This window comes from Fusarium solani (genome assembly GCF_023522795.1).
Source record: "Fusarium solani strain SB1 chromosome Unknown bctg00000009, whole genome shotgun sequence".
Lineage (NCBI taxonomy): Eukaryota > Fungi > Ascomycota > Sordariomycetes > Hypocreales > Nectriaceae > Fusarium > Fusarium solani.
The window spans coordinates 1,111,553-1,130,002 of NW_027072144.1; the positions used below are offsets into that span (position 1 = coordinate 1,111,553).

Consider the following 18,450-nt stretch of genomic DNA (forward strand, 5'->3'; position numbering starts at 1 on the left):
TCCAGCGGGTGTTGAGAGTCTGCAGGGACTGGCCGGGGGAACGCGTTCACCAACAGAGCTTAGCGCGTCTCACCGGCCACACTTAGGAGGCCGATAGGGGAACACTGTTGCAGAACTCCCCTGTCAGTTGTCTTTAGGGCCCCTTCCCACTATTAACCCAGATATCACCCCACACCTTATTTGTCCAGATACTTAGCCACGACTAGCAGAGCGGGTACTGCAGACCAGCAGCGGGCCCGCGCGACGTTCTAGAACCTCGATCTACACATTATGGTCTAAGTAGTTTAGTTCATTCAAGCAATTCTTAGCGAGCGACACGATATTCCCATCAACCTGATTTTCATTGGCTGTGGTTGAAAGTCGAACGGCGCGCTGTGCCGGATGATTATCGCTTTGTCCGGCTTGAAAAGCTGTGGACGTGTATATGCCAGCGTCCCCTTTTCTACAGCCTCAAATTTCAATTCAGCGACTCGAATTGCGAACCCCATTTGAGCAACAGGCACTGTCCTTGCATAAGCGATTTTCACTCCAGGTGCCAACATCTATGTGTGAGCACTCAGCACTCCTACGCAATATTCACAACAATTGAAAGCTCGCACGCAACAGGGTAGCAGTGCGGCTAAACTTCGCTAGGCTTGCGCGCCAACCATATTAGGAAATGTAACGCTCAGCTGAAAAGTTGCACTATTCTATGACAGGAAATGTAACGCTCGACCGATTGTCAACATGCCGCGACAGTAATAGTTCTAAAAAATAATAGAAGTGTTTTTCCGTATTCTTTAGACAGTAAATCATACATTAAAACTACATTTGAGTCTAACAATTGGCTGTGATCTTGAAAACCTAAGTGCTGATTCCCCCTGGAGTGACCGTGCCAATCAAATGTAGTTAGTGTGTGACCGCTGAACTCTGGTTGGCTAGAGGTTTTGTCAGACAATTGGTTCCGCAGGGATCATTGGTGGCACCAGTCGATTGATGAGAATTATCTTAAGAACAAAAGACATCGAACAGCCATGTGTTCGGGCACAGCTATTTAAGCTCATGTCGTTAGGATTATGCGACAGGCCAGATGTGAAACCGGATAGGTACATCCGGTCACACGAATGTTATGCGACAGGTTTTGAGCACTAAGTCCAAAATAGGCTAGCGTATTGACCGCGAAACTCAAAAGGACAATTTCGACTGACCCGATGGCTTCATACACAAAACACATCACGGGGTGTAGAATAAATTTATGACGCCCAGGAAGACCAAGCCTCATAGGGCCATAACGCTAAACCATTTTCAGTTCTAACGATATCGAGATCACCCAGAAGCCCCGCACTCTTCCTCGTCTACTGATTGGTCTCGCCTCGCTCGACTCTGATGTGATGGGCCTGTTCCTGTATTCCATCTCGAACTCTACTACGGAGTACAATCCGATTAACTGCCCCACGTTTGAGAATCACGGTAATGAATAAGCCCACGACTACCTCTGTCCCACGACCGCCTCTGTTCCACGACTATGGGCGTTCTCGAACCGTTGAAGCTTCAGGGCCACTGATGTCCTGGGGCCAATACTACAGGTAGGGGTGGGCTCAAGAGTCAAGTCCCGGAGCTGTAGGTAGGCCATACCGGCTACATCACGCTATTCTATGTCAAACATCTCCTGGCGCTAAATGCCGAGTATCTTATTAAGTTAGATCTGTCATAACTTGGAAGTAGTGACGGAAGAAACGAGGGAATTGGAACGCGCTACCCCCTCGTAGCCAGCAAGCGCCACTCCTATCACTCTTATGGACCTTCCTCCCATTCTGTCCAAGGACCGTGCACGGTTTCAACCTTGTCCGGTTTGCAGCCGAGCTTGTCCTGAATCGCCTTGTCGTAGGTTCCGTTACAGTAGAGGCATTCTGCCCAGGATATTAGCCATTAGATGACATCCCAGCAGGAGCACTGAGACTCACTCTCACACGAGTATCCGTACTCGCCTCTTTCTGGTTGTTTCTGGCTATACCGAATTCTCCTCCACTTATCGCTATAGGCTAACATATCACAAGGATGCTGGCCAGGGCTGACGTCCCATCCAACCTGCTATCCCCATGATGTTAGGAGACGAAATTAAAGTTCAGGATATCTTATTAACTCAGACTCACTTCATTATGTTGGTACAAGTCGGTCTTCGAGGCCTTGGTACGTATCATTCGCACGAAAGCATCCATTCTCTGGACCCCTTCAAGCCGGGCTAAATGCCCGTCTCGTTCATCGGGACTCGCCCGCCGCAAGAAGCAATCCATATAGAATCCTTTGTTGGGGAGCTGCTGCTCCTGATTCAGCGTGTCTTGAACAACTTGGTCATGTTCTTTGGCGCATTTGATTCGTATTTCCGGGCTCCCTGTGAAGAACAATCCCTCGGGGATAGTAAAGTAGCCCATTGTTTCCGCACGATCTCTAACGGAGTTGGGAAGGGGACCAAATTAGCGCTGGTCGCGACGCGTCTCAACGCGTTCTTAAAAGGGCCACGTTGCTGGAACCCCACGTGATGTGTTTTCCCGTTGCGACCCTTCCGCCCGAGCGGAACTCGAATGATTGGATCTTGGTCACCCGTGCCACATCTTTATGACGTAATGTCCCAAGGCAGCAATGTTTCCCAAGTTTGTTTTGCTGGCTCGCAGTCCAATGGCCTCGCTCGGCAGCCCATCTCGGCCCGCCCGTCCACTCTGCTGATCATAGTCCCCAATCCGTCGCGGCATCTCGAGATGGATGATCAGCCGGATGTTGGGAATATCGATGCCCATCCCGAGTGCATTGGTTGCGACGATGACCCGGCCACGCTGGTACAGGTCCCGGTCCACCCCTTCCATCCACTGCCACAGCCGTTCTGCCTTGTCGTCGGCCGTGCTGACGGCGCTGTAGTAGGCATCGCAACCCAGGTCCTCCACAAGCGCCTGCGTTGCTGCCTTCGTCTGGCAGTAGACGATGACCTTGGCCGAGCTAGCGTATTGTCGAAGCTTCTGATCAATCAGACCCCGGACCGCCCCTGAAGTGATGGCCCGTATGCCTTGACCGCTGCTGCTATTATTAATGTCAAATGTGTGCATGCCGGAGCTGACGTTGGGCCGGCTTGTCGGACTGCAGAAAACAGTTGCCTTTTCAGGTGAGCAATTGATCAGATGGAAGAACCGTGCCTCGTCGGCGACGGGTAGCATGGCCGTCGGCTAGACCATCTGAACGCCTCGCCGAGCCAGCATACCCATCTCCTGAAGCTTTGGCCGGTACTTGATCGTGCCTGCGAGAATGGTATGGTGTCGCACTGAGCGTGCTAAAAAGATCAAGGGTCAGGTAAACGATAATGAGCAGCAGCAGTGTGTTGATTGATTGTTGTCTGAGGTTGTCTCTTGTGCGGGGTACTCCATCCCGCAGAGTTACTTAAAGCATACGGCTAGATTACTAACGCAGTTGTTTCATGAGGCCGTGAAGATCATGACTACCCTGCGACATATGGCATTCGTCAATGACGATCCGGTCAGCTGAGCTTGGACATGACGCGTGTCGAGGTAGGTCTGAAAACGCTTAGATAGTGCGATTTCCGGTGCCACGAATACAAGATTGGCATGGCCGATCACCTGATCAGATCGCCACTGAGCCGTGGCGATGTTCATGGCCCTGCAGCGATCGTATCCCTTGAGTTGTGTTGAACCTCCCGCCAGGTCACGGCAGGGGTTGCAGCCAATTAAAATGCGTCATGTTAAAGATGCCTGTTGCCCCCCTAATTTAGCCTATGATAGAAGTACCAGCAATCTCTCGAGTTACAAATCGCTACATGACCACTCACATCCCCAAATTGATTGACGTCTCCTTTTATTACGACTGACCGGCGCCAACGGCTTCCTTGAGCTTCTTGACCTTGGCTGCCCTAATTGAAGCCCCTGACAAGCAAGGCATTCTGATTTTTTACCTCTTCGGACGTGCTTATGTTGTGTCACGGGCGTAAATTCGTCCCCGGCTCGGAATGTCTGCCTTGATCGGCTCTGTGGATGGAAGGCCTTAAAGACAGCGTTGTAGAGGCATTACCTCCACTTCTTCTGACTCGTATAACGGCTCCAAGCCGGCTGCCCGTGTAGCTGCAAGAGGAAGCTATTTACAGGGATCACAACTAATAAGAAGGTCCAAGCAATAGCCTGCCAAGCGCCCCGGCGGATAGGATGATCATAGCCTAGATATGACCTCCTTTGGTCGACTCGGTCAACATGATTCATTTCGTTGTTGTAGGAAGCGGCGATAGTAGGGATCGATATAAGCTTGACCGGCTCACCACCAAAAATGCGCCGTATTTGGGGTCTTCGTTGACGGTCTCTTCCTCCAACGATCACATCTCTCATCGCCAGTAAAGACGGTTGAAAGGAGCAATACGAGGGCATTATCCTTCCAAGCGATCGGATTGACCTAGAGAAGAAGATACGTTATCAGCCGAATTGTAAGGAAGAATGTCGAGTCTTCCTACCTGATTATCGGCCGTTGGGATGACCTTGATCTTATTAAATTTGAACCCTGACTTCCCTGCCTTATCCGCCTTTTTGGCGTCTGCAAGGCCTTTGTAGATGCCACAATTAGGCCGAGCTGTGCCGGTTGCACCGTGGCCGTGCTGACGAAAGGAGCGGAAGAAGTCTGGCGACGAGAAGAGGTTATCCACGAAGACGTGATATGTCGACTCCGGCAACAGGTTAAAAAGGGCAATAACGACGCTTTGGGTCGAGTTCAACGCCATGATCTTATCCTCAGCTTCTGTGATGACGTGGATAACTTCCTTGACCTCGTCAACCTCGTAACGAGCCCTCCGTTGGCTGCCTCTTCCTTTGCCTTTCCTCCTCCCTCGTTTGACCGTCTGTCTTCCCTAAACCCAAACTCTAGGATCAATAGCGCGTTTATGATTAGTTAAACCTGGAAGTCCTTTAGCTTGAGGACGGGCAACTTTTTTTCTATCTCCTCCAGGGTCGGAGCCATCTTTTCCATGAGGTTGCAATAGTGTTGATTGCAGCCGTAGTATGAGCCAGAGCTAGAGGAAGAGCACCATTGCGGTGACCGGAAGTTGTGGATCATACTTTTGGCGGTTGCAATGCTGTAGCCAGTAAAAGGCCCTGTGATTCGTGGATTCAGGATGCCGCGTTTGCTCAATTCCTTTGTCAAGGAGCCCAAGAGCATGGACGAGCATTCGTAAGAGCAGTCCGACTGATCACATAGAGAGTCAAGCAGACCGTACACTGCTGAGAAGACCTGAGAAAGAGCATCTTGACGCTCACTGTCGATTCGATCTGTAAGCCTCGTCAGCGGAAGGCAGAGCATGACGCGCAGTTACGGAGCCTACCCAAAATGATTGCTGGGATTGGCAGATTCTCTACCATGATCGACCTCTCGCTATGCTTCAACGCGAGTCCGGCTGAACTCTGAAAAGTATCTGCCCGCGAGAATACCCAGGATACCAGAAGCCAAAGCAAGGAGTCTTTGCCGTAAATGGTCGGAGGGCATTTCTCCATCTCTTTTAGCCAGATGTCAACAAAGACGTCAATAATTTCGTGGCACCCGTAGTAGTCAACAATTACGGCCACTTTTGCGAGCATTTCAAGGCTGAGTGACTTTGGTACACTTCGGTGATGGCCGTGTATGATGTCTAGTACAATAACGAAAGCCTCCGGGTCCCAATCGGTCGCGGAAACGCGGCGAAGTCCTCGATCATCCGTCACCCCTTCCACATACGGACCGGCGAACATCTTTCGAAAGACGGGCGAAGCCAGCTTCAAATGTTTCCAGGAAACCAGCATTCGCAAACGCACTCGCCCAGGTACTATTCCAGGGCACTCTCCTAAAGTTTTTTCAGTTATTCGACAGGTAGGATCATCGTCGACTTTTTGGTCTTTGACAAGGCCAGACATGGAGAGACGTGCTTGATCATGGTTGAAGCCTTCATCATGTTCGCTACCCGACTCGGCGGAAAGCATAGCAGGAGGTTCGTCGAAGGGTGTATCTCCAGCAGCTGGTTCTTCGGCGGCTACTTCTTCGACTGGAACCCCTGCCTTCGTTTTTCGACGCTGGTCGTTGTTCTTTTTCTTGCACTTTTCCTTACCATCCAACAATGTTTCATTCTCCCAATAAAAAGAATGCGGGGGACAAGTGTCAAGGGCTAACTCCGTGTTGCTGTCTTCGTCAAACTCATAGATCGATGGTTTCATGATGAGAATTGAAGGGGGAGGTGTTTGGTTCGGCGGGTCCTCGTACTCAAATGGGAAAGATGAGGCTGTCAGAGTTCGCAGGAGGGTACGTGTCGTTGATTAACTTATTCGTTGGGCTGTCTCCTTAAGACAGGCTTCTACGTTCTTGCCGTGACAATAGCCAAAAAGAAAAAAAAAATCCGGATTTAGTTTTGCAACAGTAATCGCGGACGCGCTGTTTTGACCAGAACCCCCACTTGTCCCTTTCGGCGGTCCAGCCTGACGGATACATGTCTCGAAGACAAGGAAGGTTGGTTAATCACGGGCCACCGCTCGGGCCTCCCTCAAACGTAGCACCGCCGATCAGATGCCTGCGCAACCCCCAAGTAAGCTACCTCAGCTCGACTAAGGCAACCTGCAGTTTGGACGGCAAAGTGCATGGCTGTTTTGGTGTTGCTGCAGGTTTGGGCATCAGGCAGAAATGGGTCAATGCATTTCCGGCAATGTTGGCAGAGAAAACGCCACATCCTGGCGGTTTTATCTGCCGCTGGTGTAATGGGCTAGGCCCTGCTGGACAAGGCAGTGCCTTGTCCTCTTGATGGTCTGAGCACTGTTGCTCTGGTGACGACTTAGTCTATTTTGTCGAAGGATTTTCTGTCATTTTCTTTTCGTTCCTTCTTCTTCCTCAGCCCGAATGTAAAACGCATGAGGAGTATATAGCTATAATTTACACTATTAGAACCCTTCACAGCTGGCAGACAAGCAATTTATGGATCTCCGTATCGTGGAAGATAGGAAGCTCAGTTACAACCAACAACAGCAATGCAGCATCAAAAGGGGGAATACGGAGTAGACAACGCAGATCATCTAGTCAGCTCTAAGCGACCTGCCCGGAGTGGGTCAGTCTGCCCTACTACGATTTGATGCTGAAGGGTGTGGGGGAAGCGACACACTTTCAGCGACACTGCTGCAAGTTGGCTGCAACCTTCCGTGTCGCCTCAAACTGAGGCAAGATACCACGGCCAATGATTTCCAATCTGGTCGCCCCTCACTGTACCACCACAATTTCTCATGCATCTTCGTTCAAGGCACTTGTACTTTGCCTCTCTCGCATTGGTGAGTAACCCGCCAGGCTGAATAAATGCCTTTGGCTTTCGGGCCGCTCATCCCTACATATGTCTGTTTGGTAAGCGCCACCGAAGGGCTGATACTCATGTGTCCCCGCCACGACATGGTCGGTTCCCCTCAATTAGGCACCTATCGGGTGTGTGCCCATATTCGCCCCGCCCGTAAGACTCGGGCAATGCGACGGGCCTATTGTGGCTGCAGCCGGCCAAACAAGCCATGTACAGGGTCTTCGACAGGGCTTTCCACCAAAGCCAAAAACGGCAGTAGATCGACGCAGTTTTCTTTTTCCCCGGAGAGGAGATAATGTACCCGTTGGTCAATGATGGAGCAAGTTCCATGGCAGACCAACTAAGCAAGCTTAGTTGACCACAAAAACATGGAACAGCCACAAAACCTGGAACACCATCAGATTTATAAGGTAGCTCTATGCGTCAGTATTAACCGAGAAAAAGCCGGCTTCGTTTTTTCGTTCGAAGATTTGCGTGCAAGGTTTTTGTATGAGGGGTACTTTCGCACTAACAATTACGCCCCATTTTTACATTAATTCCCGATGGTGTTCCAGGTTTTTGTGGCTGTTCCATGTTTTTGTGGCCAACTAAGCTTGCTTAGTTGGTCTGCCATGAGCTTGCTCATCATCGACCAACGGGTAGATCATCCCAGCAAGGTCCATGGTCCCCGAGCTTTGGAAGTTAGCTGTAGGGCACTTGACCGACGGTACGAAAATGGAACGCTATCCCTGTTAAACAGCACGGTACCCCTGTTATCTGATAAGATAAGATAAGATATAATCCGGATACCGCAATAAATATTCATCCGGACACCTCTAACCCCGCAAACTCTCTGCACGTGATCAAAGCTATTTACCCAGAGAGACCATGTGCCCCCGCATCGGCTGAACCTTTAGGAATTATTCGCCGGCAATTCTGTCACAATCTCACGCAACTTTATTTGGGCACCTAGGTGCCCATGTATTGGCCGCTATTACAGTGGGTGTTACTAACTAAGTGTACGGACCTGTGCGCCGAGACGGCGCCTGACCCCGCGGTCCATCTTCTAGAGAACTTGCGGACGAATTATTAGGCCCGTCCATGGAATCTTTTCATTTAGCACGACATTGACCCAGGGCTGGACATCTATCGAATGGGAGTCGAATCGATAGATTCATTCGACGCCAGGTCTTCCGAATGTCGAATCGAATTTCTTGGCGTTCGATTCGATGTCGAATCTAGGACAGGGCCATTCGATTCGGGGATCCATCCTCTCCCGGTGCTGTTTCTTACTCTCCCTGTATTACTAACCAAAAGCGGTAAGAGAAGTGTTCCATCTGGCCACTGACACAGTGTACATAATTTTACTAGGCAGGCACACGTAAATCAAAGTACCTACTGTCGCACCCGGTCTGGCGTTTTCTGCCGGCTTTGTTTCATGAAGGTATCGCGACGATCTTAGATTCTTAACGCGTACACGCAACACAACGCGATAGAAGCTTCGTTACCCAAGCCGCCGTCACCTACGGCTATGTCTTCAATTACTGTGGCAACTGAGGGTCAACCAAACCGCAAGAGACAGCCGCGCCTGCCTCGTCAGAATAAGCGGTGGCCGTACAAGTAAGTCATTGACCTGACCTAGGCAATTAGATGTTGAGACCGTATGACTAAGAAGGTCCTGTCAACCTAGCACTGATACACGAATGCAGACATTGAAATCAAAGATCAGTGTAGATTATATTATTCCCCCATATCTAAGGAGCGACGAAGGTTGGTCTCTTATACCTGTGTTCAATCTGTTGATCTCATAGGCAGCAGGCTGCTGCCTGATGCTAGTTGAGGTCGTTCACGTTCATCGTGAACCTTGCCTAATTTTGGCCTCGTTCCAACAACCTGATCTTGACAAGTTTCCTCCAATAGTAAGTGAAGGTCTCCGGAGCTTGACAGGTCCGATCTGCTGGTGGTTTGGATGTGAATACTATGTAGCTGGACTGAGCTGTGCTCCTCTCGGGAATACAGAAATAAGACCTTTTAATATCACCGACTTCACATCTACATTATGTGTTAATCCCCCTTTTGCCTTTGACATTAGAATAGCTTCAATTGAGTTGAGTTGGATCTGCCAAAAAAGGAAGGCGGTGAGCTCGTAATTGTCCATATTGGGAAGGCGGTTAGCTTTATGTCAGGCACTAACCCAAAGCAGCTAATCACAGGGAGAGTAAGAAACAGCACCGGGAGAGGATGGATCCCCGCCTCTTACGGGGGAAATGCATTCTCATGCAGGCAGCGCCTACGCCACTGTCCCCAAAGAAATACCGTAGAAACTCGAGAAATTCGGACTCTTGGCATTTCCACTTTTTACTCCATTATGCACGTTAAACATTCTAGCTCGCAGCCACGCTCCCAATAAGCCCAATCAGACACACAAAGGGCTTTTTTTATCCCCTCCTTATATCCAGAGCAGCCATTGGCCAGCCATGCATTTGATCAAGTCCACTTTGCCAAGAGTCCGAATTTCTCGAGTTTCTACGGTAGTCGGAGAGTGATGAGCAGATTATTGGGTTTCAAACATAGTATTTTGAACAAGAAGATCTTTTTTTACCAAGGCGCTGCACATTAAATCAGTCCATAGTTTCCGGGAGAACCTTTCCTCAAATTTTCATGTGGCTGCTGAGTGTGGATCAATCAAGAGATGGCCACCCTTTGACCGAACGGTACTTGACTAGCTTATTGCCAAATCGAGAACGGCAATGGCCATTCCAGCACTCCAATAGCGGCATATGCTTTCACAAACCACCAACCAGTCCAAATAAACCAACAGCAAACCCATGTATATCCTATTACACGCAGTGCATTGTGAGGAATACCATCCGGAATCTTTGGACGGAACAGGGTTTGCCTTTGGCGGCCCGCGGCCGGAACCTGTTCTGATAACCTGGCGTCCTGATAGAGCTTGATCGCAATAGATTCTGTGATAGCACCGACTGGTTGAGCCATGAAGAAAACGCCCATGTTCACGACCAAACTGCGTGGCTCTATGTATCCCTCACAAACAACAAAGAGGGCGAGTATATGGAAGAAGCAGCTGATAAGAAATGCCGTCACGAGATGCACAAGATATGCCTGTGGTGATCTCCGAGGAAGTTTGAGAGCATTGATGATTGCATGACTCACGCCAAGAACAGGCTTGAACATCTCAGCTTCTGAAACAGGAGTGCAGGGAGAGGTTTTCTTAACTCACCTGACGGATATAACCATGCCAAAACTTTCCCCAGACATTAGAAATAGTATAACACTCAGCGATGCTCCCGAACAAGGGAGGCCAGTCCTTGATATTATTAGTAGATGGACTCAGAAACCATAACACTTGTAGAACATACCTCTGGTTGGCCTCGAAAAAAGACAACCGCAATCATCGCAGCAAGCTCGAATTGCATCTTCATCGTAGTATACGACGAAAGGCCCATAAGCAGGTCCACATAGGCAACCTGCTTGATAGTATCCATATCCCATGCCCAAGAGACAGGAATAGTGGCCTTTCTCGCGACGAAAAGGACCGTATCCAGGGTGATGTATGCAAGGGCTGCCCGAGCTAGCTTGCCTGCCGCGACCTTGAGCCTGCCAACTCGCTGCTCCTTCATGCTTGCACGAGTGGCGTTTACTCTCCGATCACCAAAATTCCAACCTACCGCTCGGGGCGTGGTCGCTAGACGAGCAGCCCAGCGGACCTTGCCCCACGTCAATTCCTTTGGACGGCCGTTATTTGCCAAGTCTTCCTGGTCAAGGAGCCAGAAGTCACGCTCAGGCACATGCAGGAGCAGTCTCTCAAACGCCGGAAGCACAAAGAACCATGAAGTCGCCATGCCATAGCGCCACGGGCGTGAATCGGCGGCATTTGGTGGCCAAGGCGAGAATGTGCAAGCGTAATCGTTGGCAATGATAAGAGTGGCGAAAATAATTCCGCGACCCCGGAATGGAGGGCATGAGAACGCGAGGAGAATGAGACTGGGAAGGGTGATGTGGGGAAGCTTCTCTAAGAGGGGCTGGGTACTATCAGAAGAGGATGTAAAGCTCATACTGCTGTGCAGTTTGGGTCAAAGTGGGTTTGAAGGTAGTTGGAAATGTCAACAAATGCTCAGGGGAGAAGCAGCGGCATTTGAATGACCTGTGAAAAGCTTCCTCTTTGTCAGACCATCCGTGTTTAACTGGGCTCAAGTCATGGTGAAAGCATCAGTGTGTGCGCTTTGGTGGTCTGATGCCATGTGGCGCACTCACGCCATCGTAACATATCGCTAGCAGCGGGCATTACAGTCATATGACTGGGAAATATTTACAACCAGTGTTCCTTGAGTCCGCGTGACCTCCTTCATTGCCAGACAAAAGCGAAAACAGGCTGGCGCAAGAGGTGGCTAGACACAGAAATAATGCGCAGCATATGGCGAAAGAGCCTACTTGAGGGGGCCTAGAGACCGGCCCGGTCCCCCGTGCTTGGTTTCGGTTGCACTTGGAAGACCAAGCACGGGGGGTACGTTGACTAAGGAAATGGTCGGTTGATTAGGGAAACTAAGAAAGATACTTCTATTTCTATAACGTACATGATAAGCATGCGTCGCATGCAAGTATGCGTCGCACTTTTCTTATACCTTTAAGATAGAAATCGCAATAAAAACACCACAAACCATTTCATCAATTAAAATTGCTCGCTATACTCTTCCCCAGATGTCTCAATCACTACCTGACATGTTCTTGCATTATGACCAGGCTTGCCGCAGACACCACAATGCCGAACTCCCGGTCGCGCCGACCTCCCTTGACCACCACTCCTCGACGATTCAGCCACTACCTGCGCATCAACATCCATTTGATCAATTGCTTGCCTTCCCTCCTCTATTGTCATTACCCCTCTTTTCTGTAGTCGGGTTCTTTTTGCCCTCCGGCGCCGACTTAGTATCTCATTCGCCTGTTCAAGGTCTTTGACCCTAGCCTCGAGTAAGGCAACCTTATGCATAACTATCTTTGTTCCCTTAGAAGAAGACCGTATAGCTTCTAGAATTGACTCTGGAGAGCTACTTTTGTGTCTTATAACTCGTATCTCGAGGTATTCAGACTGAGATTGGGCCTCAAGCACGGTCTTTGGGGTCTTTGAGACCCAAGGGGTGGAGGGTTCAACCCGCTCCTCCGCAGGCGTTGGAGTCCGTAGCTGCACATTAAGCTTCGAGACCACACTTTCCGGGTCAAGAGGAACAAGCCCGGCTCCTCTGAAGGCTGACTTGATATTCTTTTCCGTCATGGTGGCCTGAAATGCGGCGTAGAAGGCCGGAAAGAACTCGGTCTTTGAAACGTGAGTTATAGAGCATCTGATTAGATGCTCTATTTCTTGGCCGTAAGCGTTCTTGAGCACGCTGAAGCACCCGACGTCAAGGGGCTGAAGTATATGAGATGAATGAGGTGGCATACAAAGCCTGATGATCTTATTCTCCTCACAATATCTCTCGAATTCGATGGAGTGGTGACTTTCGTGGCCATCAAGGATTAGAAGACGATAGCGACTATTTGATCGCTTGGCTGTGCACCGATCAAAGTGCTTTAGCCACTCGAGCCCGGTCTCATTATCGGTCCAGCCATTTTGTGTCGTCGCAATAGCCCAATCGCCCGGGAGGTTGCTTTCTCGGTACCAGTTGGCGAGGTGATATTGGCCCGCACCGATGATGAACGGCGGGATCGCTTGGCCATCCGCATTGGTCGCCTGAATGACCGTAATCCATTCTCGGTTTCCAGGCTGCACCGATTTTGGCTTTCCACGCCTATCTGTGCCTGTGACAACCATTCCGCTCTGAATCATGCCCATCATAAAGCCAGTCTCGTCAACGTTGTAGATATCATCTAATCGGATGCCGTACTTCGCGATTGTGTTCGCCACAAGCGTAAACCAGTTACGGATAATGGCTGGATCTTCGCACTTGGCTCTCTGGTAGTCATATTTCCGAAAAAAACGCGTCTTGAGGTCTGGGTGTCGCTTGACGAAGTTTGAAGCCCAACGCGTGCCGACTGGTGGCGCGTCGCGGTCGGCAAGCAATTGATCAGCCATTTCTTTCACACCACGCAGTCGGGGGGAAATCCTCGTGAGTCTAGGTCGAGAATGAACTGAATAATGATCTGTTCCTCAAGATCAGATAGTCGACGCGATTGGGGGATCCAATCGTGTCGCGATTGAATGCCATTCTGCCGGCGACGTAGCCTATGCTCGGAGATCCTATAGAGGTTTGCAGCGCGTCGGATGCTTAGTTTTGGGTTATTCTGAAGGGCTTGAAGAGCAAGAAGAGTTTTAGCCTCAGTATTTAGGTCTGACATATTTAATGGTTGAAGAATCAATTGATCAAATGAAAAGTTAGATGTAGGAGGGAAAAGTGCGACGCATACTTGCATGCGACGCATGCTTATCATGTACGTTAGAGATTCTTAATAAAAATAAGTGCCTAAGTTAATTAAGAAAACTTACAAAGTCTAAAATTATCTAAGTAACTTAAGATAAAAAAGATATAATTACTTATTAAAAGATATTAGATAATAAAGTCTTGAGTTATTTAAGAAGATATATTTTATGTAGTAAAAAGTGACTTCTTTCTCTATATAAAAATATATAGAAAAAGAAGTATCTTTTTCCTCAATCAACCGGCCATTTCCTGAGTCAACGTACCCCCCGTGCTTGGTCTTCCGAGCACAACGGAGTTGCGGAAGACCGAGTCACGGGAATAGGCCGGACTATAAGCCCCCTCAAGTAGTACCTTCCTTTGCATAATTGACAATGTTCTGCGACGTCTTATCTAAAGCCGTGATACCCTCTAAACCCGCTCTGCACCTCTCACTCCTCTTCTGTCGGGGTATGAGGGTATGACGGCCTGGTGATGATGACAACGGTCCATTTGGTTGTAGGTCCTATTGGTGATTCGGTCTTGGCCGGGATTAGTTCTATGTTCGATCGAGTTCGAATCAAATTCGATCGAATCTTGGCATTCGATAGATATCGAATCTACGGAAGACAGGTTCAATTCGAGTCGAATCTACGGACAAGAATTGTGGCGCGTTCGATTCGATACGAATCTGTGGGAGATTCGTCCGATTCGAGTCGAATCTACGGGGTCACATTCGATTCGAACGCCAAGGCTTGGCGTTCGATTCGATAGATTCGTAAGATGTCCAGGCCTGGATGAATCAACGTCAATGTATTGAGCCGGGATGTTATTCAGGCTCTCGGGTAGTACAAGCAGCTTCACAGCCTAGCGATCGAAGACCCAATGGACACGCACAACAGGACAAAGTCTGACTGACGCCGAGCAAAGTCGACCGCCAACTGTGTCCTCTCGATTCCGCCGAGTCCCTGGATTATCTTCCGCCGCCAGCTTTGTTGAGAAGGGAGTCGCTGGGGCAGACGGCATCGTTCGAGCTCGGCCGTTAAGTGTCTCGCCAGCGTTTCTTGCTTCGATCCTTCATTCGCTTCCTCAGATTCGAGATGTAACTACGGTGGAACACGGATTGGAGGTAGCGATAGATCATGGATCCCTGCAAGATCAAGATTGTTGCCACAATGACGGGCACTGCGATCCTCCAGCGTGGTTCTGATACCTGCCACACAGGGTGGCCAACGTTATGTCAATTCAAATGGTGTGTCATCCTACCGCCAGGCGTCGCCAGGCCTCGTTCAGCTCGGCCTTCTGGCTGGACGGCAGATCGGAGGACCGGCTGAGATAACTCATTTGTTCTCCCCAAGGCTCTGAAGAAGAAGACCTTCCAGGTGGAAAGCATAGCCGAACATGCAAGCTACCCAAGGAATTGCCTCGAGCTGTCAGGGTATTGCAAGGCAATTTCATCCCTTAAGCAAATTGGTGACGAAGATGAGTTCATCGTGGAGATGAGAAGGGAATACCCCTTTGACCTTGTCACCCGAAACGAACACATCAGAAAGTCATGCGGCCATGGCTCATGGTGGTCTTGATTTGGAAAACCCCGATAATATTGTTGATTTGAGGAACTTCTTTTATCTGCATGTTGATGCGGAGTCACCCGACGGGCTTGATTCTCGCCCAAGATACGGAAACTGACCCGGTCTTCATTAGGATTAGTGTTGCCATGATTGTGGAAGTGGCCGGGAATAATTTTCTCGATCCTCCTTTTGACAGATCAGATTATCAGACGGTAGTTAGTTATTGTGTAATAAAGATATGATCTTCCGTATCTTGAATGAATCTTATGCGTCATGAAATCCAATCAATTTCTAAAATTTATTATCGACACAACATCGGACAAAGAACTCAATCATGTTTCTTCCAATCCAATAACGTATCTAGAAAGTCCGTAAATGTTTCAGCGCTCGCTTTACTTTCAAAACTTGAGAACGAATTTTGAGTGAAGTGAGTGGGAAACCAGGCGATTTAGTACACCCTAATGGGCATAATTGAGACTCCCTACGCCATTTCTCGGCAAAGCACAGCCCAGTTCGCTGATATCGTACACTGCCTCTGTTTCCTTTATATCAAATCTATTCAACACAAGATCTCTCCTCATGATTTTTGGTTCATTGAATACGGCCTGTGGTAACTGGCAAAGTGTAACCCTCGACCCGCCGTTCAACATAGCCCATACGGACGAAAGGGTATTGCGTTTACGTCGTCGTACATGTCGATGTCGCCAAACCGTGTGTGTGCTGTCAAGGCACGCGGGGAGTAGTATCTGTCGGAGCCACTGCGCATTGAGACGGGGAACTTTGACTCGGAGCAGCTTGCACTGATACCAGATTTCGTCGACTTTTGCGAAAATGAACGAGATGCCAGCTTGAACCTGTTAACCGTGGCGTTCATGGACCCCATATTGTCTTTTCCACGAGCATTGCATTTGGCAGCTCGGACCGTGGCATCAAGCGATGCGCTGATGCTGTAACATTTTGCGAGGTCCAACCCTCGAAAGGGACTAGACGTGGGCTTTACCGGCGTGGTATTATTGGGGAGTCCATTACGAGACTGTGATGGAACACCCTGACCCAGGACACTGTCATCTCGCAGCGAAGTCTTCTTAAAGAAACAGACCTGAAAGTTGCGGCCAGAGTTGTTATCCCAATACTCCTGGCCGTTGACCATGTAGCGGACGCACAATTGCGCGATTTTGGATTCAAGGTTGAGAATGTCGGAGAGCTGAATAGTGAAGACGAAAAAGTCGTAGCCTGATGGAGCTTTGTCTGACGCGTTTCCATCGCTGTATATTGAGGCGACGTCCGAGGTCGTCTTCCAGTTGTCAAACGTGAAGCGACAGGTAACCAACTTTTGAAATGCTACATTCCGTACAGCCACCAAGCCTTGCAAGGACTTTTGGTCGTCTAATAACCTCAGCTTCTTGAGATGCACAAATTGGGACTCGCGGGACCCGGTCTGTCGTGGGAAGTTGGGCGTAACCATCTCCCACTGGCCGGGAGAGGATTGTACATCCTGGGATATGGGATGTTCCCAGCTGCTCTTATCGACTCCACCGGATCGTGACCCAGTGCTGATAGAAAAGGGACAGTCCAGTCGAAAAAAATTGAGAGTCTCTTCCAAGTGGCTGTGGAAGTGAACTGACTTTGTGGCGGTGGGACTGGTTGGCATGCTGACAGGGCGCCGACGAGAAGGCGAGCGCAATATGGGCCGGACCAACTCGCCAGACAGTTTGCGAATTACCCGCTGTTTGGATTTTAGCCCGTCCTCTGTTTCGTCTTCTGACTCGGTAAGGACCGCATCATCGGATGTGTGAGGGATAGCGCGGGATGCTGCTCTCAGATCCGCCAAGGCATCCGAAGGGCGCGGCGTCCCAGATGACCCATCGGTCCGAGATTTTCTCAGCTGCTGGGGGAGATGCTTGGTGGATTGGTCCTCGAATTGTCGGGGTATCGATTGCAAAGGGCATGGTACATCCAAATGGACTGTCTCAAAACATGGAGATGGTTTCAATGGAGGGGTGTATACCATTTTCGAATCAAGGGCAGGGAGATGTGGGTAAGCACTTAACGTGGGTAGGGTATGAAGGCAGGCTTTAAGAGAGTTACCGAGTGGTGCCAACAAGAGCGACGAGGGGAGTGCGACAGTTGTGAGAATTAAATGGTGTCAGGCGCTCAACGCTAGTCTCTATTGAACAAAAGATAAGCCATAGTGGTTTGTATTGCCGGATCTTGGAATGATAAGATGGTTCCGAGTGGGAGCGGAGCGGTACGAGCATATTCGCTGGTGGCGCGATGCTCTGTATGCATGATGTTTCGAGTGTTGGTGTTGGTGATAGTGATTGGTGATGTAACTGTGGAGGAACGCTAAGACATCCCGTCCTCCCTCCCGGCACTTCGAGGATGGCGCGCACCAGGGCAGTGGTCTAATTATGCGTGCATGCACGATCGGTTCTCTCCACAGGTCAAGACCCTTCATGAGGTCACCTCTGGTCTTTTTAGCGATCGCCGCCACGAGGGAACTATGAGATTGGTGTAGTGGTGCGACAGTCGGAGGACCCAGAAGCCGTGGGGGCTCTTCCGTTTCGGCCGTTGGGTGTCATGGCCTATTTGGTACATAGTTCAAATCAAGCAGAAATCATCCCCCTGCCTCAAACGTCAAAGTTCGGATACCTCGACGGGCTACATTACCAAGTTTTCCTCTTTCCACATGCCACTCTTCTCGGGGGCATCTCCGCGGGCGATGTTCAACGCCACGTGGCTTCCGTCTTGCCGTGTAATTCGCCGTGGGGAGCGTCCACGATCTGGACCACGGTCCCTGCAGGGTTTCCCTTGTCAAGCCCCCAAGTCTAGACCTAGAGGCAGGATTCAATCCCCTGCAACCCTTTTGTCATATCGTATGACGTACAAAAGTACCGACCGGTCTTAGACCCTTGGACAAACAACTGTGGATCGGCATCCGGAGTTCGCCTTGGCAATCATCACAGAAAATCCAGCACTACCGGCCAGGCTGTCGGCCATAGGCCGACGGGTAGTACAGATTACCGAGCGATGTGATCCCATGACTTTACCAGTAATAATCACAAGACGCTAAATGCCCAGAATTGGGGGATTCGTTCAGGGTTATATTAGGCTCTAAAAGCAAATTCTTGTCACAACGCCGCCACTATTATAGCGCCATTCACAGCAGCAT

General features: G+C 49.7%; 5 protein-coding genes across 5 annotated transcripts; all 5 read right to left on the bottom strand.

Annotated features, from left to right (window-relative positions):
* Positions 1 to 2,576: 2,576 nt before the first annotated feature.
* MRS44_013416 (uncharacterized protein) lies at positions 2,577 to 3,185 on the bottom strand (the record flags this gene model as incomplete). The annotated part of the gene is made up of 1 exon (XM_065616890.1): positions 2,577 to 3,185. The coding sequence occupies one exon, from the start codon at positions 3,183 to 3,185 to the stop codon at positions 2,577 to 2,579; it is 609 nt and encodes a 202-aa protein (XP_065472962.1).
* Positions 3,186 to 4,396: 1,211 nt separating this feature from the next.
* MRS44_013417 (uncharacterized protein) lies at positions 4,397 to 6,203 on the bottom strand (the record flags this gene model as incomplete). Its single annotated transcript, XM_065616891.1, has 3 exons — positions 4,397 to 4,870; positions 4,918 to 5,288; positions 5,342 to 6,203. The coding sequence occupies 3 exons, from the start codon at positions 6,201 to 6,203 to the stop codon at positions 4,397 to 4,399; spliced, it is 1,707 nt and encodes a 568-aa protein (XP_065472963.1).
* Positions 6,204 to 10,024: 3,821 nt separating this feature from the next.
* Positions 10,025 to 11,373, bottom strand: MRS44_013418 (uncharacterized protein; the record flags this gene model as incomplete). The annotated part of the gene is made up of 3 exons (XM_065616892.1): positions 10,025 to 10,483; positions 10,539 to 10,625; positions 10,678 to 11,373. 3 exons carry the CDS (start codon positions 11,371 to 11,373, stop codon positions 10,025 to 10,027), a joined length of 1,242 nt encoding a protein of 413 aa, XP_065472964.1.
* Positions 11,374 to 12,297: 924 nt separating this feature from the next.
* Positions 12,298 to 13,385, bottom strand: MRS44_013419 (uncharacterized protein; the record flags this gene model as incomplete). The annotated part of the gene is made up of 2 exons (XM_065616893.1): positions 12,298 to 12,311; positions 12,368 to 13,385. 2 exons carry the CDS (start codon positions 13,383 to 13,385, stop codon positions 12,298 to 12,300), a joined length of 1,032 nt encoding a protein of 343 aa, XP_065472965.1.
* Positions 13,386 to 15,921: 2,536 nt separating this feature from the next.
* On the bottom strand, positions 15,922 to 17,289 carry MRS44_013420 (uncharacterized protein; the record flags this gene model as incomplete). Its single annotated transcript, XM_065616894.1, has 1 exon — positions 15,922 to 17,289. The coding sequence occupies one exon, from the start codon at positions 17,287 to 17,289 to the stop codon at positions 15,922 to 15,924; it is 1,368 nt and encodes a 455-aa protein (XP_065472966.1).
* Between the last annotated feature and the right edge of the window lie 1,161 nt (positions 17,290 to 18,450).